The sequence below is a fragment of the Melanaphis sacchari genome, unplaced genomic scaffold (assembly GCF_002803265.2).
Source record: "Melanaphis sacchari strain LSU unplaced genomic scaffold, SCAv2.0 Contig108_pilon_pilon, whole genome shotgun sequence".
NCBI classification, from domain to species: Eukaryota; Metazoa; Arthropoda; class Insecta; order Hemiptera; family Aphididae; genus Melanaphis; species Melanaphis sacchari.
The window spans coordinates 601,575-628,785 of record NW_020270415.1 but is presented as its reverse complement, the minus strand read 5'-3'; the positions used below and the strand labels follow the sequence as shown (position 1 = coordinate 628,785).

Below are 27,211 nucleotides of genomic sequence, written 5' to 3'. Positions count from 1 at the left end.
ATTATAATGTCTCCGGCACAAAAACGCGTCGTTGTTACGATGTTTTCGTATATACGTATATACACCCGGTGAGCGGTCTTTGGTTTTTTCGCGCCTCAACGGGTACCTGTATACAATATACGCATAAAAACACACACACATACTTACAATCTACCGTCAACTACAACAGCCGTCGTCTCGTCGATCTTCAACTTGACCACGCCGCCGCACCTATGTTTGCCCAGAGATGACGGGACACACTCAAAAAAAAAAAAAAACGTTTTAACAGGTACGGTTTCCTTTCTTGTTTGCACGGTTTAAATGACAGAGCACACATAATATTAAAATAATAAATATGACGACCACGACGTTCTGTTCTTCGCAAATAACCGTCGGCGGTGTTTTTCGAAAACTGTCGAAGACCGCGCGCTACGACGCCTCTGACGTTGCACACCTAAAGGACAGCAATACGTACAATATATTATAATATTATTTTGTTTACACCACCGCCGTATAATAATATGTACCAATAATATATTATGATATATACACTCTTAACAGTCTTAACGCAATCGTCGAAATCGTGCTCTGTCCGAAATAGTTTATGTGGCGTGACTAATCGGAGGACCGCGTCATATGCGCAGCTAGTGACTATAAATTATTAAGTCGCAAGCAGATATTATTTATAGACGCAAAGTCGGTGTACATCCGCTTTCTTTTGGTGTATGCGAATTATTACTGCAGAGTAACGATCTGTTTGACATTTCCGTCAAATAAATAAATGTATACGAAGATTTCGCTGACACCCATTACCGAATAGTAATTACGTACTTATAAATTATAAGTTATAACCAACTTTTTTAATACGATATTTATGATGTCTTGTTAAAATATTATTATTTACCGTAAAACCGATTGAATAAAAACACTAGATTGTTATCGTCAAAGTATCATGACCATTTTTCTGTTCGCGGACTACATTGATTATCAAAAATACGTCAGAATACTAGTCTCTTTAAATGCGTTCAAATTATTTGATGATCGATTATTCAAAGTACAGCACAAACACTCAAATGTTGGGACGTTAAATTAATAATCCGATTTTATTTCTATTTGCCCCCATTTTATGGATTTTTTAAAATGGATTTTTGATTTGCATATCGTTAAGTATTATTTTATACATAGCACATTATACGTAGTAATATTATTTTGTATGGTTGCTATTAATATTATAGGTCATCGACTGCAAAAAGTTTGTTGTAAACACCCTTGTAAATGATAAGTTGGAAATTCTAGTCAAGTTAATTTCGCAAACGATTACGATCGTAAAAATTTTATTCATAGTTAGGTTGTTTTTTTTTTATTTAAACATATTATGAGTATAATATATATATAAGTGTATTATAAAGTAACAGTACATATTATATATATATACACCTACCTACGTTTTTTATTTAACGCCCCGCATACGTGCGGATCAATGAGATCATCTGTTGCAGAATCATTTTATTTTTTATTATTATTTTTTTTTTTTTTAGGATCCGCTTCGATATATTACAAAATAATCGCGCGTTATTTACAACGAGATTATCGGTGACGAAAATAAATTTGCCAATGAAATAATTTAAAATCATATTATAATAATATGGCGCGTATTATTATACAACGAATGTTGGAATTGGTAAATTTATTATTAGATGAGCGTATAGTTCGCGGCCGCCGTGACTGGTTTAGTTATAATATTCGAATTTATTACTTGCGTGCGCGCGGGCGGTGTCATTCTGTATTTATAATATGTATGTATAAATTAATGAAATATATAGAAAAATCATGTATAATATGTACGCTGTTATAACAACATCGAGACGAAAAACTGCCGTTTATATTTTCAGTCGTATAATATTTATATATGCATATAATAATGTGCAAGATGATTCACCAAGCACCAAACATGCTTATCCTATCTCTTTTTATCCTTAACAATGTTTCCCTGTAAATTGTTAAGCATATGATTTCTATTTGAAAACATTGATGCGTTTTTTCATCATAATAATATAATTAAGAATTTACAATGAAAAAAAGAATAGTTAATAATTGTTTACCTATTTATTTCTACAGGATGCTCCTATTAAGTTCTTCAAATACTCGTAGTAGAAAAATACTAGCATTAAATACAGTATTTTACTTAAAAATGAGTATAATTAATATGAGGCGAGTATATCTGGCATACACCTTCAGTATATTATTAACTATTCTATGTATGTATATATATATATTAATATCAGATGGTTCATGTTTTAATAGTTATATTATGATATTACTATCTATTAAATAGCTGATTCCAACTAATCGGGTTAAAATTAATCTTTACTTCGTTTTTCATTTTTCTGCTATATAACATAACACTTGTAAAAATCCATTAAACTATTTCAAATCTATACGGACAGACGACTAAATATATAATCTGTGCGTGTTTCATTTACATGCAATATTATATATTTAATCGTATATGTCTGATAGTATAGAGTCAATTTTTAAAAATTATGCGGTAAACGATGTTTTTTATCACGCTGTTAGAAGAGTTTACGTATACATTTGTATGCGTGATTACTGTAGAACAGGCGGCATATTTATTGACCGTGAGAAAAGCAATATTTTTCCAAATAAACATCGCATTCCATGTTTATGTTTTATATCAAAAGACAAAAATTATATTCAACCATAATATTATTATACATAATTTATTTTCTGTAACCAATGGTATCTAACTCTATTATGTAAACAGTAAAAAATAAAAAATAAAATAGAAATGAAAAAATAATCGATTTTCGTGAGCCGAAACAAATTTTATGCGTGGGCCAACTATTAGGGTGGAATACCGGGATAAAAAGTAGTTTATAATATAGCCTCCGCAAGATTGTAAGGAAACACACTAAAAATAAATCAAAATCTGACCGGTAGATTTTAAGATTGCCTTGCACTAAAAATGCTTTTACAGTAGCATAATATTACATTAGTACCTACCTGTAGATATAGTATATATATATATATATACATTATATAGTATATGTTTACTCGTACCCGAAATAAGTCGTTTTAAATTGACAGTGAGCGTACATCATATACTACTAATCATATGTATATTATGTATATATACCCTCAATCCTACGTCATATATATATATATATATTATAAGTACTTACACACACGCGCGCATAACACATATGTATGGTAATATATACGGCGAACGATCGTGTCCGATGCGGTTTTGCTACCGCATGTAATCCCGTCGGCATATTTTTCATTTTTAGCGCCCACCAAAAAAAAATAAAAATAGAAAAATAAAAAAATAAGCTCACGCTCGGCCCCATCACTTCCCACCGCAATAATCGATCGATTAGCATAATGCGTCGGACCACGATATTATTATAATACCTACCTAATACGTACACACTACTGCAGCTATGCAGAGTACGCGTTAGGTTATCGTATGATATACTATATTATCGTTATTCGGCGGGACATTAACATCGAAATATTCATCATCGTCACAATAATATAATAATATAATGTATATGCGTGTACGTATATATGTATATATATAATATATATATAAATATATTAACGTGCGCGCATCACACATATTATGTTTCATTATAACACACCACGCGACGCCCGAAAGTTACGGTATTAGATTTATTTTTTTTTCGTGAATGAAAAATCGGCGGTCGTTGAGCATATAGGTATCTACTACACTTACACGAACACGAAATGGTGTGGGTGCGCGTAGTATATAGTACATGATATTATAATATCGTAATGTATACAGATGGGTATATTATATTACTGTGGATATATACCTAGTGATATTATCGTCCGCCGCAGCAACTGAACTACACATCCTCCGGGTGTCTGCTCGTGGTGCTGCTTCTGCTGTAGTTACCGCGTGTCCACTGCACGCCCATCAGAATATATTATATTGTTTATTCAATCACTGGTTTTTTTATTTTTTTTTTGTATATTTTTGTTATCTGCTGCAGCGGTCAGTGCTTCATGTGTATGCCTATATATATACAATCGTTATAAAATTCCTGTGACGCGAGAGTTATGATGTGATATTATTATTATTATTATTATTATTATAACTTATGCGTAAATTACCGTTCCGGTCTTCCGTTTATTACCCCGCGTGTCGCGTGCTACGGCGAAACGACAAATGCACACCACTACCCAATAGGTCGTAGGCACTTGGAAAGGATTTCCCTGTATGGGTGGTTGAAAAGGAGTTATTAAATGTAATTTTAAAAAAAATATATAAACGTTAAATTTACATTTAGTTGTATAATCCGAGAAAATATCGGTTGTCGAACCCTTAAAATCCTCTCGTACAGCCTAACGCATACATTCGGCTGCAGTGTACCGTGCGCTACTTACGCATAAAATATATCTATTATACCATAAAACTAGGGCTGAGGACTTCTAGTACTTAAAAATCTAAAAATATGCACTTAAAAATCAAAAACTATGCACTTGAAATATGCTCTGAAAAATTATTTTATTGCATTATTTTTTCTAATTATAATATTTATATAAAAAAAATTAATAAAAATTACATTATAATTAGTTTATTAATAAGTATACTTACTTGAAATTACATTTTTTGTCGTCTTGATCTTTTTGTTTTCTTTCTTCGTTTTTATCTCCTTCATTTTGAAATAAAAATATGATGGACAACTGAGGTTACTACCTATATACGCGTTTTGGTTTTATCGAATTTATCAGTCAGTTAATGAATATTACCTAACCAATAATAAAAATATTATTTTTCAATGAAAAATTTTACCGATTCATTTGTTTTTATCTAAGCTAATTTAAGAATTTGTTTCGAAAATTGCCAAATATGTTCTTAATTTTTCTAATATATGTATACTCATTACTCAAATATGTATTTATATGCAATAGTGATAAAATATGAAAAATAAAATTTTAAATTTGATCTCCTGGTGTCATGAAAATCACTTTTTGATTACTATAGAATTTTTCTACGATCTTTCTAAAAAAATATGAAAAAACTAGGAGTCTTCAGCTCCAATGATAACACACATATTCAACCGATAGCATGTATAATATTAATATGTTCATATATATTATAATATACGATGTGGGTTACATCGATTACCATGGGTCTACATTCATCTGGCTATATATGCTTTATTATTTATCAAGTCAATTTATGTGTTTTTGAAAAGAATATTTATTTTTTTTTTATTTAATTATACAGTATAATATCCATAAAACGATAGCACACTGCAGTCTTATAAAAAATAAAATAGAAATTACTGTTTCTATAATAGTAGGTACGTTTTTTTTAAATGTTCTCATTGACATCCTATAAAAACCGAAATACAGTTCAAATAATGTACTGTAGGTATATTAAAAACAGATATTTTAACAATTTGAGTGAGTGGATTATAAATTTTGTGGGTAATTTTTTTTAAATGTGTATCCTACATTCCTACAGCGGTATAGCTCAGATACGCACATCAAACAGTTCAAAGTATACATAAAAAAAAAAAAAAAAACATAATAATTTCTGTTTTGAAACCGCAAAGTTGAATAATTTTTCTAATGATTATAGCCAACTTAATGGGTATATATAGTTACATTGCTCAGTATCACATAGTATATATGCCTCTTTCGTCGATTCTTCATCGTCATCGTGAAATATACGATGAAATACCAGTATTATAATAGGTATTTATATACAGCGTTTGCAGTTTTATATGTAGTATAAAATAATATATCTAGGCATATAACAAGGCGCGGCTAATACGCGCGATAGCTCACTATAATCGGAAGAAGACGCGATCCGTACAAGTATATATATATATATAGATGCGCTTGTGTCAGTGTGCGTACAGCGTACTACACGTATGTACTATATGCGTACGTAAATGCGTATATGATATATATATATATATATATATATATATATAATGCGCGGTAGGTACTATTCGTTATTTTATACGTGTCGGCGTAAAGACGAAAAACATCAAAACTCAAATGAAAATCGTTCGTCTCCCGGCCGGTTATGGTGTACATGCGTATCTCATACACGGCGCATTATATTCGGTCGTATTCGTGTAGAAGAACATATTATAATATATTATTAAATTAAAAAGCGATACGTTAAAGGTACGCCAGGTAATCCTCGGCGCGGTCTCCATCACCCGCGTGCGGCCCGCGAAGTCACGCGGTTCGGAGAGGGCGTTATAGTCGCCGGTATAATGTACCTATACAAGTAACCGTATACGAACAAAATAAATTATGCAACTTATAAGTCTATAACTCTCTATTACATAATATTTTATATTGTCGTTGTTACGATTGCGAACGTCTGGTGATGACCGTCCTAACGTCGTCGTCGAAACCCGGCTCGATGTGGTTAGATAGCTGGAAAGGCGTGTGGGGCCGAATGGATGAAATAAAAATCAAGCACACACACGCGTAATATGTCTTATAAGTTATAATATTAATATATAACGATTATTTTATTAATATTATTATCGCGGTGTGTGTGTGTCGGAGGAGAAGGAGTAGGAGGAGAAGAAAGTGGGGAGGAAGAGGAGGAGGGGGATGACGAGGAAAATTATTCCCTAAGTGCGACGGAGGTCAATCGATCGGCGATTTATTACATACCACACTCTCGCGTATATGTTTTTAATTATTGGTATTGGTCGAAGCCGCGGTGGTGGAGCTACTCAGCCGCGGATCGGGCACGATACCGCACGTGACCAGCGTGCATATCGACACCCCCCGTGCGGTCCGCATTCGTTTTTTATACGCGCGCGCACACGCGCACGTACGTGCGTCGCAGGATTTTTTTTTCTTTTCGATTTTTTCAATCATTCCAATACCGTGTTAGATTTCAATTTTATTATTTCGACGTTATTATTATTATTATCATTATTAATAATAATAATCGAAATGGAAACGAGCCGCGGGTCAAACGTTCACGTAGTTTTTCTATTATATTATTAGCGCGTGCTCAGCGTGCTGAAGTGCAGTCTCCGGATATACATTTCCCATGTTATATTATTTATATGCGTACGATTTATACCTGCGTACGAGTGTACCTATAACGGATATAATATATCCAGCCGAATCATTCGCGATCGATCGTTTTGCCGAAATCGAATACAATATTTCGTCGTAAGTGCTCATCTTATAGAAACGCGTTTATGTGTATATAATGTATACAATATATGTGCGTATAATAAACAGTATTGGGCAGTATATAATATGTGCATACCGTATACTTCCAGCGCATACTTGTATGAATGTGTGTATTTATATAAACCGTCGCGTATACATATGGTTTTCATAAATTATGACTCGAAATAAACTGTTAACGGCCATTAGTATAATTGAAAGTTTACATTATTTTTTTTATTCATTATACGTATAATATACCTACTCGACGCGGGAGACTTTAACGAGTGTGTGAACATATTTCAAACGGAATTAACGAAACGAGATGGTTTTATTGCCATGCGTAATATTAAAATGGGTATACGTTTTGAAAAACGCGCGTTCAAACGACACGTTTCGTGAATAATATATTATACATTACGACCCGACGAGGTCTAAAGATTTCAAAATTCAAAATCAATATTTATTTTAAGTCCTCCGAATGTATGATTAACGTTTTTATAATACAAGGGCTTTGTGCATCCGAATCATTTATTGGGTTTCTGTTGCCAGATGTATTTCCTAACTGTAATAACAAATTTGAATACCTAAATGTTTTGGTGCTCTATTGATCTAATATGGTTATTAATCGGATTAATATTAATTAATACGATTGTTAAGTAGATAAGAAAAAATCTCAACTTAAAAAAAAAAGATACTAATTATCTTAGATTACAAGATGGTTCTTAAAATATTATTGACAGATGATATTACTCAACGAATAGATGAAGCGAATCATATACTAATAATATTGAGTATTTATAACAAGAAAACTTAATATTTCATAACAATTGGTAATTGATATTAAAACTATAATAATTATTAAGTACCTATATGGTACTTATAAAAAATCCAATTAGCTGTAAAAATAAAAGTATACGAAACACATATTATTGCAAGAAATGTGTGAAATAAAAATGTATTCGGGTTTTGGTGGAAATAGCAAGGATCATTTTACTTGGGTTTTGGTCAATTTTGGTGTTTTTAAGAAAACATTCGGATTGTATGGGTTTAGTTAGGTTTTTTTTTGGGGGGGGGAGGTGTTATGAGTTTTGATTAATTTAGATGTTTAATTTGGAATACTAATAGGCTATAGGTTTATTATAGATAAATTATCTATATACGTAAACCCAAGTAAATCATCATGTATGAAATCGATAATAATCTTGGAGTGTATCGCGTTTAATAATACTTGTGAAACTTATATGAAATAAAATGTTTTATTGTTGGTGTACACAAATAAATAACATTCAAAGTAAAATTAATAAATCAAATAAGATATATTTGTACAATTAATAATAATTTCAAAGAAGGAATTAAAAGTAATAATAAAATGATTTAAAATACTAAAACGTCTTGTTTATCAATAAAAAAATAATGTATTAATTATTAATAATATTCGATTAAATCGCAATATTGTGTATAAAAACATTGTACAGTATTAAGCAAGTATTAAAGTATCAGTTATTAATTATTTAATTTATGAAATCTCAAGCAGAGTTAATAAGTAATCATTTAGTTTGATTAAAATATTTCAATAAATTGAAATTTTAAATAAACCTAGTAATTATATTATCGATGATTATAAATTTAATTTAATTTAAACTGCACATATTATCATTGGTTTATTGCATACAATTTATTCAGATTAAAATTGTGAATGAAAAACATGCATTAAATAACAGTATGAATGAATAAAATATTTTTTTTTTTTTAAAGAGAACATAATTTTTAATTAGTAATAAATTATAATTAAAAATTAATTATTCATAAATCTATAGTGCAAGATACCTGGAAATAACTGCGATCATATTAAAACAGGTTTTAATATTAAAATCCACTTAAAAAAAAAATTACTTATTCTCTCATATATACTAATATGAAATAATTGTTTTACATATTATTATATGTATATATTTTTTTTTATTATGGCGGTATATATCATGTGATATATATAAATATATTTATGTATAATATTAATATGAACAATTTAAAATAAATTTAAAACATACATTATGCGTACTCCATACAAGTTGTAAAATACCTTAAAATGGAATTTCTGCACACAGTACATATTTTATACTCGTTCAATTAATAGCTGTAGTTCGTGTGGTGATAGAAAATATTCATTATTCATAAATGCATTGGTGCATATATTGTAATAATGTCATATAATATACAAAAGTATGTACGGTAAATTACATCAAGGTATAACGCTTATCAAAATGTAATCTCTACACAAACGTATCATATAGTGACTATATTATATAGTGTGACAATACTTCGGTTTTAATATATTTAACAAATTATTGTTTTAAATGTTGATTGGCCACAAACGGCCGTGTATAAAGGTTTTTTGTGAAATTGTACTGAATATGATATTATAATATTATTATCGTGGTTTTTTTTTTTTTTATTCTAAGATCTTATTTATACGATTACGCGCATTATATTATATTGTATATACCTGCAGCAGCTGTTGTAAATGGATCGGTAACTATATGGTCGTATCGTGTACGGAGATTCACACGCGTTTTCAAAACTCTGCGAAAACGACGATTTTTATGTAAGTTCTCATCGTGTAACTCGTTTAATATAACACGGTATAATACACGTATACCTATATAATATATACCCTGAAAACTGACGTTCTAATTTATATCTATATATATACATAGGAGGTAGGTACTCGGTATACGCAGTGCGCAATATCATAAATATTGTCCACCGCTGTTTCGAAGCAGATAACAGTATATATATATTATATATCCTACATCTATACCTAGATCTAATGCCTACTCATACATAAACACACGCATACACATACACACACACATATATATATGATAAAATATGTACGAATGGCCTTTATCTCGTTAATAACCATAAGAACGATCTATATACGTATGCGTAATGGCGTCATATATTGCAAAATAAAAACGTAGCGCGGTAGTATAATAATATAAGTATAGCTATAAGTATAATATACCTTCACCTGTGTGTCTGTGTACCTATACACATTATATGTATGTGGAAGTATCGGGTTGATATATAATGTACATCATTCTGTACACATTAATGCGAGTAATAACATAAATATATCATTGTATAGAACGGAGACGAGCGCACTAGTTTGTGAAAATAACGCGAGACGAATTACCGCCGACGGCACTGGAGCTGGATACATCGCACGGTGCCACGATGTGCTGTATATTACATATACACACATGCACATACACACACATATATTATAATGTCGACGTACGAGCATAAATCGATCGCTGGACTTATAATATTATTATTATTATTATTATTATTATTATCATCGTTACTATTTACTATTACTGTTTGTCGTAACACACACGACTTATTACACATGTCACAGCGTGTTTCGAGTCTGCGAAATATATAAATACCAACTTTTATAAAATAATATAACACGCAAGTCAGAGGCGTACTCAATATAATCTATATAATATCTATGAGTATATTAGGTGTACGTATATATGAATGACTGTAATCGGTTCCTTTCTCGTCGTGATATAATATATTATCATCGTTAAACATATTGTACAAAACGATGGACGGAAACTGATTTTCGCTCCGATATATATTATAATATTATAATATTAACTCCGTTAATTCTTCCTTTTTATTATTATAAACATTGAAAAGACTGCTTCAAAAACACGTGTTCGTATTGATTGTTATTCGTGAGAGGCTTCTATTTGCACCATCCAAAACTACCTACTATAACTTATTAATAACGAATATTCTATTATTATTATTGTTAAACACGTATAAACACCGGTGTATTGCGTAGACTGGGTAAGTGGAACCATTATTAAATATTACATATTTTGGGCACTTCCAAAGGCACTAATAATTAGGAACTTATCTACGACCTGTACCTATTTATAACAAAATCTATTTGTTCAATAATGACATGTAACTGAAACCGATTAAATTCACACATCATTTATTTTATTATGTTCTCATTTAGTAAAAAAAAAAAAAAAAAAAACGTGTCATTAAAATATAATTTTATGAATTAAAAAATAACTATGATATAATAATTTAATAACAACATGGAAAAAAAACAGATAGATTCTATTGGTTCCGCTCACCAAAGCGCAGGACAGCGGTATAATGTATACACTATATTATAATACACGCATACATAATGTAATTGTACCGTGTAATTATTTTTAGTTTAAACGATTACCCTCGAAAAGCGACGGGGTTCTTTGTACAGGTCTGGGGATTTATCCAAAAATGGTCAAGATATCCATGGAAACATAATTTAAAAAATCGGAAGGTTGCATACTATAATACGTATACGCATCTGTATAATAATATGACATGTATATAGTGAAATGTATTATTATATGAAACGATGGCGGACGTGCCGTACCTATAATATAATATTATTATGTTCGCCGACAGACGAGCGGATACGTATTGCAGTGCTTACCGCAATAATTATATTATACGCACTTTAGCCTAGGTGTAAAACGATTTCGAAGGTTTATTTCACTTTTTTTCCCTCTCATGTGCTCCGTAATTGAATTGCTTTTTTATGTCTTTGTTATGCATGCCGTTAAACATATACACGCGTACCTGTGTAATTACTAATTAATATCCTTGAGATAAAAAAAAATCAAAAAAAAAAAATCATAGATCAACCTGGATTGTGTTGCAACGAAATCGTGTAGAAATCTATGGTAGTTTCATCTTATATACATCATACACACATTCACGTGACACACATACATACACAAATATATGCGTATACACACACATTGTAATGTGCATCGCAGTAAAAACGATTAGTCATCTGTTTTTTTTTTCTTTTTGCACCGCGTGGTTTAGTCGTTTAGTGCAATTTCAGTGCAGTGTAATGAAGTTTACTATGCACTCGAGTGGAAAAAGTACACAGCGAACAAGTCTTCGACGTATGTATTAAGTACGACGAGTACATATTTAGACACATACACATACATGCACACTCACAACGCTCGTGGATACTATTATGAAGGGAAAATTATTCTATTATCGGTCGAACATAATATTATAATATATACAATATACATAGATACCGCGCGAAAGCAGAAAATAAGATGCGAGATGAAAAATCTTTAGTCGTATACCTATCTACCTACCGCTGCAGTGTGTTATTCGTATAGGTATAGTTTCTATGGCGATTATTAATTTATTCTCGGATATCACCATATCGGAGTCGAATGTATTATATTAATAATAAAGTATTTTTAAAACACACGAACGTATTTATTATGTACAAACGAGTACGTTTGTACAATAAATCTATCGAATGCCTATACGTACATACACGCGTGCAATAATATTATTATAAATACTGTGCCGAGAGCATATAGACGGAGACTTGTCCAGATTCGTTTTGATACCGGAACGAAATACAATCGCGTATACGAAGTATCATAATAATTTCACCGCCCAGTCGGAAAGCAAATAAATCAAGACCGATTAATACGCGCGTTCAAAACTGCCATTTTTTATTAGGTTAAATTATGATGACTAATAGGCAAATTAAGTGTGCAATTGCGGAGGATAATCATATTATTTATATAATGTAATTGTGAAATCGTCCATGTTCAGAATTGAATTATAGACATTTTTGTATTCTATGTCATAGCCCATGCCCCATAGGTATCCTATCCTACATAATATTATAATATAAAGAATTTATTATACATTTTATACGTGCTCAGGAGTACGAGCAGTTGAAGAGTTTAACATTCGAATAATTAAAAACACAGTGTACAATATACATATTATAATTTAATTCATACTATTATAGTAGTTATTATATTATTTATTTAATTTTATTTTTTGTTCATTAGAAAACATTTATGTTCTTGCAAAGTTATTATAAATTTTCTATATTTGAAAAAAACTTATTATTTAATTCTTATAAAAATAAATATTTTTTAAATAATATATTTGACCAACTCAGGAATTATTATTATTGTTTAGTTATTCTTATAAATCATAATGTAATTATATAAAAATGATTTTATTAATATTTATAATAAATTGTTTTTCAATACTATACTTAGTATTTAAAATAAACTTATTGTATTACAAGTTTTAATGATATAAAAATTGTTTTAGCGAGAACTTGGTTAATATCTCATTTGCTGGAAAAGGAAAAGAAACACTTTTGGCGGAAATGTGTTCTACCTGGAGTCAATAAGGATGATCTACGCTCTGATCATACTGAATATTCCGCCGTCGACATGTGCACGTGAAAAGTTCCAAAATTGTTGGATCTGCAATCTGCATCAAATTTACTGCTGCAGTGATTTAGCGACAAAGTCCGGTTCGTCTAATACAATTTATTTATGTTATTTACAAGTTGAAATTAGAAAATTTTACTCCATAATCTAGGGACGAATATCGACATAAATGAATAAAAAAAAAAAAAAAAATAAAATATTTAACTATAGCTGGATTTAAATAAAAATTTAATAAAATTATATTTAATGATATTATGCTAATAATTATGCAGATAAAAAAACAAAAGTAACTATCGTTTAATCAAAACTTTTGTGTAACGGTATAACTTTTTGACTCGTTTATATCAAACAGTGTCGATATTGTTTGTGCATCTGTGTAGATCAAGCATAAATGCGTATAATATAATATAATATATCGTATAGTTTATTACGCGAGTTTTTCCAGTTAGTTCGTTAAGTATGTGATATAATCGCGAGAATATCGTATTATTATAAAGTATGTGCATTTGTACTGCGAGTAAATCATTTCATTATCTGTAACGAACACACTCGGCACACGTGTTATCGTTAACAATGTACGCGTATTTATTATTTAGTTAAATATCTGCTATTATGTAACCGAGACGGATGTGTAGAAGATGAAAACGACGTGCTCATGCGTTTTATAATCTAGAGAATAGGAAATTACATGAGTATAGGAATATATTATATGTATAGTGATATACATACGTATGTATATATATATATATATTATAGTTAGGTAGGGACTAATATATCTACGGTGAGATATTATATATTTGGACAATAATTCACTCTCGGCTTTAAATCCGTCAAACCGCCAGCCGAGAGGTTGAAATATACACGTACATATTAAATTTATGGCCTGCAGCTTTTAAACGCGCGTATTTATGATAATTTTGTTTTACGAGTATTTAGATAGTTTCTGACAAATTACATATTTCATGTCGGTTGACGATTATTTAAAAGCCCTATTTATAGGCATAGTATAGTACTTACCTGTATATATATATATATATATTATGTGGTCTTCAATTTTTGTTCTGTTTCAACTATCGTCTGAGAATATGTATTTTGAATAACTATAATATGGTAACACATTTAAACACCTTAATGACGTGTTTGCGATGATACTTAATAACGCATGGCCGGCATAAATAAAAATGATAATTATATTTTTGAGTACCTACGCCTACGGTCGGTCGCATAACATTTGACGAATAAATAAAAAAGCAATCTAAAAGAATGTGCTGAAATCACAAAAGATTTGGTTCGGTAAATAATAATAATAATAATCATAATACTATTGAATATTTTCGGGGCTGTAGGCGTCACAACCACCGAGTAGATTTCGGTAAGGGGGTAGAAGAAGTAGGTATAGTGGTTGTGTTTACCAAAAATAAATAAATAAAGGTAAAACTTTGTGTGCGGCACATGACATCACACGTCGCAACCTTAAGCAAATAATTTATACTCGTATTATATTATTATATATTCCATATTGGGGTTGCAATCACAAAACGTATACACATATGATAATAATAATAATAATAATAATATAATATATTATGCGGTCATAAAATACGAGACGAGCGCAATATACCTACCGCAGCCTCCTGTATCTATAAATATATATAGCGACGGACAGTATATTATACGCGCACACAGACACCGTAATATTATGTAGGTATATAATATTTATATACTGCGCGGCGGCGCGTATTATGTATATATATTTCTTAGCAGTAGGTAATAATAATATATGACGAGAAACGCATTCGCACGTCGTGTAAATATGGTCCTTTTGTGCGACGAACACCAGAAACCATTTCACACGCGGTTATTTTTATTGGCACAATATAACAATAATAATAATAATAATAATCGCTGCGGCGGCGGTGGCGGTGGACAGTATAATAATATAATATGATGTGACTATATACCTAGCTATCTATATCTATCTGTATATTATTATTATTATTATTATTATTATTACGATGATGTGTTGGTTTCTGCGCCATTGACCGCCCCTGCAACGCCGCGTCATATGGTCATATGTATTATACACTTAGACCGTAAGTATATATATATTATACTATACGTTGCACAACTGCAGATTTACATTATTATTATTATTATTATTATTATTATGACTATAGTTTTTCTGCCAAAAAATAAAAAAAAAAAAACCATTTTAAAAGAAAAGTGACATGCGGGCATATAGGTTCCTGTATTATAGTATTATAGTAGGTATCGTAAAAACGCACCGAGTGTCATCAGATATCGCCGCGAAAACCGATTTCTGCAGTACAACAATGAGTCCGAGTCGGCTGCTGCTGCTGTTGCCGGTGCAAGCTGCAATAGCGGTTTGCACCGCGATTCGTCGTCGCGATACCACTCGCGATTACATTATTAAAATACTGTTGTGCTCCTCGCGTACACAACGATTATTCTTCTCTTTATTATCATTTATTTATATTATTTTATATGTAATAATATATTATTGTCATTTTATTTATTATCGTCGTTCGTAGGTATATATATATATATTATATCTACGTGGCGAACACCCAACACAAATCGTATAAAATATTATCTTGTACTAACAATATAATATATATATATATAAACACACATAAGTTTATACATAAAACGAGTATTATTTTTTTTTTTCGTATCGTGCTGTACCTGAAATTATCTAGCTGCACGCGGGCGGTGTATTTTAAACGTCAGGACTTAAACTGCCGCCGTTGTGCAGTAATAATACGATTTGAACGGTTGCGCCTTGCTCACGCAATAACGCATAATATAAATTATTATAAGATATACACGCGGAGATTGTTGTAACTTGAATTATACGTTATACGATCGAAAATAATAGTAAAATATAAATTTAGTTACAATAAAAATTCGCCGTTTGAAATTATATAAAATTATAGGTAAACAATCTGTGCGAACGATGATGACTGAATATGTCCTGAGTTTATAACGGTCGTAATTTTATTTATACGTTTATAATTTAAAATTGGTACATTTTGATAGATATGCATTCACTGAATTTATTTATATTATAATATGCTCCGGTTCGAGACGATGTATGTATTGTATATTATGATTAGTTATATTGATGGTAAAATCGTAAATTAGATTTTACACATGAAACATATAACAGTTCGTGAAATTAATCATAGTGTACGTCTAAAATTCATTTTGTTAAGCTTTATTCTTATTAATTATGAAATAGTTTTTGAATCATCACTATGATTTAATTGCCCTGCATATTATAGATACTGAAAAATTCGATGAGCATACCTATGTCTTAATGATTTATTTTTATTTTTACATTATAAATCATAGATAATTTTCAATGATCTTAAAATAAGATTCTTCAATGATTTTTATACTATTGGCGTAACATAATGGATCCTTGTTACATCTTTGTCATATCATAGAAATTTTTTGCCCAATAATGCAGATATTTTACGACCTGCGAGTACTAGCACCCGTCACAACTTATATAAATATTGTAGTGATTTAGCAGCTGCTTCCGAATGATACCATTAAAGATGATAATAATAATAATAATGTATAGGTATAATGCATATTATAATAAATGGTCAACCGTATATTATTACAAATGCTTACACGGATTATAGCCACACACACACGCATACACATTATTGTTATTATATAATATACAGTACGGACGGCGATCGAGCAAAACGGAACTATCGCAACACTACCGATGATGACGTAGTGTAGCTTAGTGATTTGTTGCTCTTGGTCGCACGTTTTGCGTCCGATTAATCATAATATTTTACTTGGCGCGTATTACGCGCGTCTGGAGAGAGATTTTATAACGATTTTTATGCTCCTTGACATACGCACCACGTTTATACTACTTGTACATATATATTAAATATATATATATATATAAATATATTATGTTTTATGTATTTACAAACAACGTCGAAATAACTTTGTGCCACGCGTACATATATATTATTATTATTATTATTATTATTATCATATTCGTACACGTGTACCCATTGCACCTATATACATAATAATATTATAAGCATGCGAGAAATTAATCTCATGATGTGCACATATTATCGTGCAGTCTTTGTACAGAATGTTCAGAGACATGATATGGCATAATCTAACAGTTTTATAGTTTTATATATCGCTGTATAAATATTAATGGATATAGAATTTCTGTTGTCTTTGAGCAATTATGCGCTTAGATGAAGAATAATCGTCGTAGGGAGATTGTGTCATCTGCGACAGAGCGTTTAAGTTTCTGCGAAACATACCCATTAAATTTCAGTATGTCAAATAATTGTGACAAAATTACCAAACCGCACCGTACGGAAATATTTTGAGCATCATATCCGTTTTCGATCAAAATCATACTCTCTCCATTTCAGCCAAATTAAAAAAGTTTAATATTTACTTTATATTATTCATACAAAATACCTACATAGTATCAAACATTTATCCATGGGCGCCCGGAGGGGAGGGGAAAGACGGGGCATTTGCCACCCCCTAGAATTCAACTATAATATTGAACATTATAGCTTTTATTTTGATTTAAATAAACATTTCATTGATATTTTTACTTAAGTATGTGGGGGTGGTCAATATAAAAATGAATGGTAAAAATGAAAGATAAAATTATTTAATTAAACGCTTGTTCGTCGTAATAACAATATATTAATTAATACAAAATAACACGTAGATAAGATGACCGATACACTTACGCACACGACGTCTAAAAATAAACCGAATGTACAATATTGTTATTTATTTTATTATGTTGGAAACTATTGTAATAAATAATAATATTGTGAAATTAAATTATTCGTCAACGCGCCGTCAACGGTGAAACACGGACCACGCTAAACTACGTATGTATTGTATTTATAATATGTTTAATATTTAATTTTATTGTGATTATGGACATTAGAATTTTTTTTTAAAAATCCAAGTTTTTTGATTCTCTTAATGAAGTCTTTACTAACTCTTACTTCAACTATTGAAATAAATAATACAGTCAATACAGAGTCGTCGGAATTGTGTGTAGTTGAAAGTTATTTAATATCGACTAAATACCATATCATTCTGACACATTTTGTAGTTTGCAATAAATATTTATTTTTTTAAATACTTTCTAGCGTTTGATATTATATAATTCTAAAACTTTTTGTAGTTTGCAAGGAATTAACTTTTTTTAATGTACTTTTTGATGTTTGATTTCATTATGCCCCTTCCTGATAAATTTCCTGCGGGCGCTCATGCATTTATCTAAAAATGAGAATGTTTAGAAATCGTAGAAAATACTGATAAGATAATTACCAACGAAAATCATATTATCATAGTATAACATTTATACAATTTATATTTTTAATATTTTTTTTTATAATAAAAAAAAAATGTGTTTATATATAATATATATGCTTCAAGGCAAAATAAACAAATAAAAAAGTTATACACAAAAATAAATAACTCTACTTACACAGACATTAATATACGTAAAACGAGAGGTCATTCAGTGATAGTATCCCACGTTAATAATTACAACATAAATTAAATACTTAAATTTTTAGTTTCGCCAAAACAGTAAGAGTATGTAAAAGGTATTATCCAATGTTGTATTATTTTGTGCAGAAAATTTCTGTTGTAGGATTGGGCTTATGTTTTTTTTTCTCTAATCAAGTTTTAGAAGTCAAATCAACCCGGCGCTGTTAAATCTAAAACACGTCAGTGATGTTCGTTCTATTTAGTATCGTGTAGTTATTTATTGTTATGGATTGCTTAGAACTGACTTTTAAAATTTATAGTTTTCGACGAATTCATAACGGTCAAATAAAGATAGTAGCTTGTGTTTTCCTCTAATCTATACGATCAACCATTTATTATAAATATATATGACGTAGTTGCGACGCGACGCGTTACGACTATTTCGTTTTAAAATAATATATTTGAATGCATAAATTATTATATTTTGGCAGAATGGAGAAAAACTGTGTTTATCAGATCACAATATATAATACCTACCAAATGTTTACGTGTAATATATTTATACGAACATATTATTACATTATTTTATACCTATTGCCTCCTTTGGTGAGAGATCTTCACAAAATCGTTGTGTAAATATTTTTGCGGACGATGATTTATTATGCAACCTCAAGTATTGTACATAATTTTGACGACGGCGCGCGCACACTTGGCATGATATAATATTGTAATGCCATCCTGCAGCCCGCGACCCGTCTGTGGGCACGCGAGGCGAACAAATTGAAATAAAATATCTACCGAATATAATCGATTTATATCGAGTTGCGCGTAGCCCCGGGTGCTCGACGTATACATTTTTACATATTTTATAGCATACATCATGACATACCGTTTACGCGTGTCCATACGCATATAAATATTGTTATGATAATATTATACGCGTACAACTCCTTCCCCGCACTCCGATTTTCGACGATGATAATGACGATAATAATCCGAAACGGCCGGACGACGCACGTCAAGATTCGAAAACAAAAAAAAAAAAAGTTCAAACATTCATCATCATATTATAATGATGATGATAATAATAATAATATAATATTATTGTACATTGCACATGCAATATTGTAATATATATTACGTTCGTGAGCTCGAATGTTCAAGTATGTATGTGTGTGTGTGTGTGTGTGTGTGTGACACGAAAACAACTGTTTGCAGCGATCCGAGCACATCTCGTCCTTGTCAGATCCTTGTACATACAAAAACGCATTGGTATATGTTTATATAGGTACGCCGTATGTACGACATCACACGCTAATGCACACACGTAACTACACGCGCAGAGATGATCTCCGGTGATACACAGCTGAGCGTATCTGACACGACAAATTACACGGGAATAATGTCAACGGTCAAGGAAACAAATCAAACGCGCGCATATGTGTATGTGTGTGTGTGTGTGTTTAAGTATGTTATACCTGTTATATACACATATACTTACTTCTATAAAACAAAATCGTACATCTTGTGCAGTTTATATACGCGGTTGTGCGCGCGTGAGAACTATACGCCTAAATCACAAATTATTAATTATAATTTATAAAAACATTGTAAGATAATCATTAGTAATATATTATCGTTTCGTGTTTCGTTTTAATAGTTTTTATTATTATTAGGGGATTGCGAATTGGGACGGTGCGTGAAAAAAAATCGTACATAATGTACAATAAAACACACGAAAACGAGCCTACACAAATGTGTCAGCCACGGTAACAGTAAAACAACAAAAAAAAAAAACTCCTTATGGACCTTATTATATTATCATAAACGTCTATCGCCTTTTTCTAGACGTAAACCTACGCTCGATTCTGTATGAATATACTATATATTATTATATTATTATAAATTATAATTATACGCCAGTTAAAAATCGCATTAATTTCAGTCGTCATTGTCATTGACCGTTGTTGATGCGCAATAAATATGACTCGATTGAAATTTTTAAATTATCATACTTCATACATATTACGAACCTATTATCATAAATACACAAAGTTAAATAACTTTTAAAATACTCATTTAAATTTCAATTAACATTTAACATACACAAACGGTTAAAAAAAATGATGACATCTTCTTAACAACTTACATTAAACGGATATTGTTTTCATTCAAAAAAAAGAAGTTTGTTTCACCAGTCACCACAGTTTATGAAAACATTTATAGCTATTTTAAAATATAGCACTTTATTAGATATACTGTATACAGTATACACAAATATTTCCAAGACTTAGAATTTGAATAAATTTACTGTTAAAGGATAAAATGGAGTCGAGCATGTTTGATGAATCATTCTGTACGTATAATATATATATATATATATATATATATATATATATAGACAATAAGGTGCAGCGGTGTTATTATTATAGTATACAAGTAAAGAAATAATAAGACGCTAATATAACGAACAGAAAATAATAACTGGACACCCACTCGATATACTATATGGTGTGCAATGTTATTATAATATCATGTAAAAAATATTGCCGTACGCGTATACCATAACTTAACAAGCAAAGCGAATGATGATAATTTATATTTCATTTATAATTGTTTTTTTATCTGTCGCTCGCTAAATATTCTAGTTGGAATTCACTGTACATAATATAATGTATACTCAACTTACTGACTGCATATTATAATGTGTGTACACACGCTGCAGTTATTGGTCCCTGACCGGAAGTATTGATGGCAAAAGTGATTTGAGAACATTCTTTGCGATCGTCAAAATAAATCGTATTTGCGCGAATCTCCGCGATTTATTTCGAATATCGTTTTAGAAAGTCGAACTCGTTCAATATATTTATGTCAAACTAACTATAGCAAGCTGCAGTGATCGCGATGCAATATATAGCTTAAAGTCGAGGACAACCGCTGGATCGTCGGCGCACACGACGTCTTCGTGCGTAGCCGACGTGCTGCACGTCTTCGAGTCTCGTGGAATCGCGGGCTTATATTGTTATTAAATACGTACAAAACTTCCTTTGTACATAAAAACTTGAACGATACGTCGTCGTGAAAATACGGGTATTCGATGTATAATGTTTATCGTACGCGCGTGCGGGAACGGAGAAAACATAATAATATATCGAACTGCAGTTTGGCTCGATGTTTGTTTAATTAGCAGACGTATACGTATTATATGTAGGTATATGTATATTATATACATATATATATATATATATATACTATGTGCATGCATAAAAATACACTATGGATGCATCTTCTTAACGAAGCTATATATATAATATGTACTCCGTTATTATTATTGTGTTGTGTATGTGTATATATACCTAATAAGTGCACACGATGTACTAACACAATAATGTTTTGTTTATTTTTTTCTAATTAAACCGTATATACGCAATACGTAAACAGTGTTATTATTATATATATATATATATATATATATATATTATACATCGCGGCCGTTGAATTCCTATCCCACGCTATCCGTTTTCGAAATGTATCTTAATAATAATACTTTCGACCATTGCGATTATGCTGCTGCAGTCTACATGCAGTATTGCAGTACGACACGGAACGCGTGTAAGATTTCTACGCTCATCTCGTCGGTATTATTTATAAATACGTATTAATAATAATAACATGTTGTATGTACACACACGTGCACAATATGTATATGCAGCGTCACGCGTACACGCACGCACGAAACTAGTTCAATTATTATTTTTCCATATCACGATAATAAATAATATCATGTACCTGCGAATGTATGCAATTTTATAATGTGCTCTATTGTGATTTCTCCGCGATCTTTGCTCACACGACGCTATTCTTCGCGCATATGCATTTTATTTCCATGTACATCTCTATTAAACCGTTAAGTTACACGAAATGGGATAGTGTAACGACAACACTTATTACAATAACAGTTATAGTTAAATACGCAGATAAACACTAAGCAATACATATTTTTTTCAAAATTTAAAACAGACAAAATATCATTGTTTTATTTATTCGTATGAAATGCTATTTATTGCGTAATTTGCAGTAACTCGGAAATAATATATACCTACAGACTAATAATTCTAAAACAAATATCACCAGTTTAGAATAAACATACTTGGGGAATTCGTCAAAAACAAATTTTCAAAATGATATATATTTATACATTTACCTTGAAGTGGTGATACTGCCATAATTTTATAATTATTCATTCCGGTTGCAGATATCTTTCAAAAATTATAAAATCTATATCTATAGTTTATGTTTATCTGTTAATATCTTCTGCTGTAATATCGATACACTTGCATCTACCTCTCCACATTGGCTAACATTTTCGATGTCTATGAAACTATAAAACAATGCGTCACATATTAAAATATAACTGTATGCCATTTCGGTGACTTAAATTGAAAAGGTTTAGTAAAATACCATATTTTAATATCACACATATATTTTTTTTAAACTTTAACTGTTATTTTATGATAAAATATTAAAAAATTTAGTAGTTGGCAACGGTAAAAAAATTCTGAAAAATTTTCAGCTACCTATATTTCATCAGGTATGTTCTGAAACACCGTAAAAAATAACTGTTAGAGTATTAGCGTTGTGTTGTACTGAAAATAATAGCTCGTCAAACTATAGTTACCTATAAATATGTATTATACGTATTATTAGTTAACATATAGCTTGTAGATGTATAACTCATGTGTGTGTATTGCCCTAATGGAATCCAATAGACGTATAATATAGACACTGCAGACTCAATAGCATTAATGGAGAGGGCTTGGGGGTGGCTAAGTCTCAAAAAGTTTGCAAGTACTACCCCTTTTAAAAACAAATTAAAAAAAGTTATCGTTATATTAATATTCTTTGCAAAATATTGTCCAAAATGTTCATTAAAAAAAATAACTTAGCATGTAAAATATTTATTTAGTAATAGCTGTAACAATTTTGAGTGAAAAATAAAATATTTAATTTCCTTGAAGTGCTTCGTGAACTGCAGCCGACTGTCAAATTAGTTTTTGAAAAAAAAAACTAAAAAACCACAGATTTCGATTCTGCTGTATATAGTTAGTTTAAATTCAATTAATTCAATAAATCATTGTTGGTACTAATAGGCGAGAACGCTTCTTTTAAAACTCTTAAATCAAATGAAATTGTGCAAACGTCTAAACGATATTTTTAAATGCTGTAAATACAACTTTGAAGAGATATTGTACCACATTTTTCAACTTCAGGTATTTAGATGGAGAATGTTGTGTAACTTCAAGTATAAAACAGTTATGTGGATTTTCGTGATTTTGAACGCCCGCTAAAAAAAAAATAATTTTGTTGAACTACCTAAAATGGGAGTTTAAGAACGGCCGAAGTTCGAGAAAATGGAATAAGATCGTTTTTTTTTTTTTTTTTGTAATTTAAGCGGTTGGCCCCCTCTCTCTTAATAATATCCAAATTTCGACTATATGGCTACAGTCACCGCGCAGTCCGGAAATCAGGATTGTCGGAATGTTTAAAATATATTATGCTCAACACGGTTCACACGACCACGTATATAGGTACACGTCATATCGCGTCCACTCGTAAAACGCGACTCGAGAACGTTACAAATTTACAGCAACAACAACTGCAACAACAATTATAATCACAATAATATATTATAATGACGTAGGTACGGAATAATAATACCTACGCGAATGCGCGTCTGTAGCGCTCGGCATCCGCGACCGGGACGACTTAGTTTCTCGCACGATGGTCGTCGCGCGCACGCCGGCTCAGCGGCGGCTCACGTCTTAATAATATAATCCACCCCGCGGGTGTCGATTCCGCGCTCGGCTACCAATATAATAATAATAATAATATTATGCGCGTACGATATTACATCATGTAGAGGTACACGGCGTTTATTATTATTGCGGCGGCGATCGTAAACCAAATACCTTATACCGGAGTCGTGATATCATATTTATATATAATACATATAAATTATAAATATATTTATAATATATTTATATCATAATTTATACGTACACGTTTTGTGCGCAAACATTAGGCATAGGTATATATGTGTGTAGAGGACACGATATCATATTATTATTGTATCGTGTATGATATATACGCGATAATATTATAATGACATAAATATAAAACACATTAATATGCGAGGAGTTATGATATTATATATACACGCTGCAGTTATAGCACGCTCGGCTATTAATTTATTTCGTTTGCATTATAAACGCGCGTACGTACACGGCGTATAATATGTAATAATATTATGTATAATACGTATATATTTTATATTTACTCCGGTAGCCAGCGGCTTGGGTATCGTGACTGCGGAGACCGATGTACCCGGCTAATTATTAAATTATTACCTAAACGCCGGTAAACGAAGACGAGATACTAATATAATATATATATATTATATTATAATATGTTAAGCAATAAACTGCACGCGTATATCAAGTCTTGCGACGCATCGGTCTGGCTCGCGTTCATGATATCTACATTATTTCGTTTGAGGATTTCGTCTTACGTGTTTATTGACGAGCATTTATTTTACGAACAGCGTTTTTCTTTACTTTTTACCCTATTGTTTGCCTTCAAATGAGTTTCTCGCGCATTTCTGATCTGGATTCGATGTGGTGTCTAATACATCATAGTATATCGATTTATTCTCTCGTGTCTTGGCCATTGCGGCTTGCGAGATACATTCCGTTAGCCTATTATATACGCGTTTCTTGGTATACATATAATTATATAATTCAGCGCAGTCGTCGCCTGCAGCTGTAGGCGGTGCACGCGTTTTTAGTCTTAATTAGGCGACTCAATAAACGTTTAACATTATTAATATTATCGTACGTTATATTCCGTCCTTGCTTATATTTTTGCCACAAATATACAAGAATTAGATTCGTTGAATATTATACCATTTATACCCCATTTGAGTGCTTTAATATTAATATGATGCGTTATATGACGCTACGTATATATAGATTCCAGTTACCAAAGAAAATAGTATAAATAGTACCTAATGTTCTAGTAATAGTAGTAATAGTAGTGGTAGTGGTGGTAATATGGGTAAAATGGCATCATGAATATTTATCCATAAAGGAAAATATCAAAGTTACCCTCACATAACCTAATCTTTTTTTATTATAAAGTAAATATTGATATTATTTTACAAAATCGGTTAACATTAATGTAACCGATAATATCAAATATTAAATATAAGTAGCCTACGTATACAATAAAACATTATCTATATTCAGTTTTCGTATTACGTACAAAAATACAACATGCATTTTGTTACCTACGTATATACTGACTTTTAGAGTAATTCAGTGAAATATACTTAATGCTAAATTAAATTCATTCAATTAATTATTCAATAATGATTGATTCAAATGTAAAAATATTTTTACATTTAAAAAAAAAAAAAAAAAAAATGATCCGCCTATCTCGAATCGTTTGGGGCAATTGTTCCCGAAAAATGTGTTTGTAACGCTATAAACGTACTATATACGTGGTAGTCACGCCGCCAATGAGCAGTCGCGTGTGCGCGTCGACACGATAAACGGGGAGGTGAACACGCGATACAACCCACCGCAAGATTATATATATAATATATATATATATATATATATATATATATATATATGCAGTTCAGACGCTACCGAATGCACTTGGCCAAGTACAGTAGTTGCGTGTGCGCATATCGCGTTACCAAGTCTGGTATAATATTATATATCATATAGTCTCGAACACTCATCAAACACACCGCATATACATCTACCTATTATTATTATTATTATTATTATTGTTGTTGTTGTTGCACACACGAATTCACCGACGACGGCCATGTATGTGTGTCAAAATGGACTTGCGAGAAAAAAATATGTGTATTATGTCTATATATAATTTATATATATATATATATATATAAATGACCGTGGATCTTCTGTTGCGGGATCACGCGCAAAGGTTTATGTCGAATCATTCACTTGTTTATAACACGATAAGTATTACGATTATACACACACACACATATGTGTATACTTATGAGGTAGTCCGGGTAAATTGTGCTGACGAAGACGATCCTACGGTCTTTGCGCAAGGCTTCGCGGGGC

The 27,211-nt window shown here is 31.0% G+C and overlaps 1 protein-coding gene across 1 annotated transcript in view; it reads left to right on the top strand.

Moving 5' to 3' along the window:
- The window catches only part of LOC112603456 (zygotic gap protein knirps-like), a 48,596-nt gene extending 35,076 nt beyond the window's left edge, over positions 1-13,520 (top strand). Inside the window, exon 4 of the mRNA XM_025352012.1 lies at positions 13,384-13,520. Within this exon, the coding sequence (XP_025207797.1) occupies positions 13,384-13,520 (137 nt within the window). The remainder of the gene's footprint in view (positions 1-13,383) is intronic.
- Positions 13,521-27,211: the final 13,691 nt, after the last annotated feature.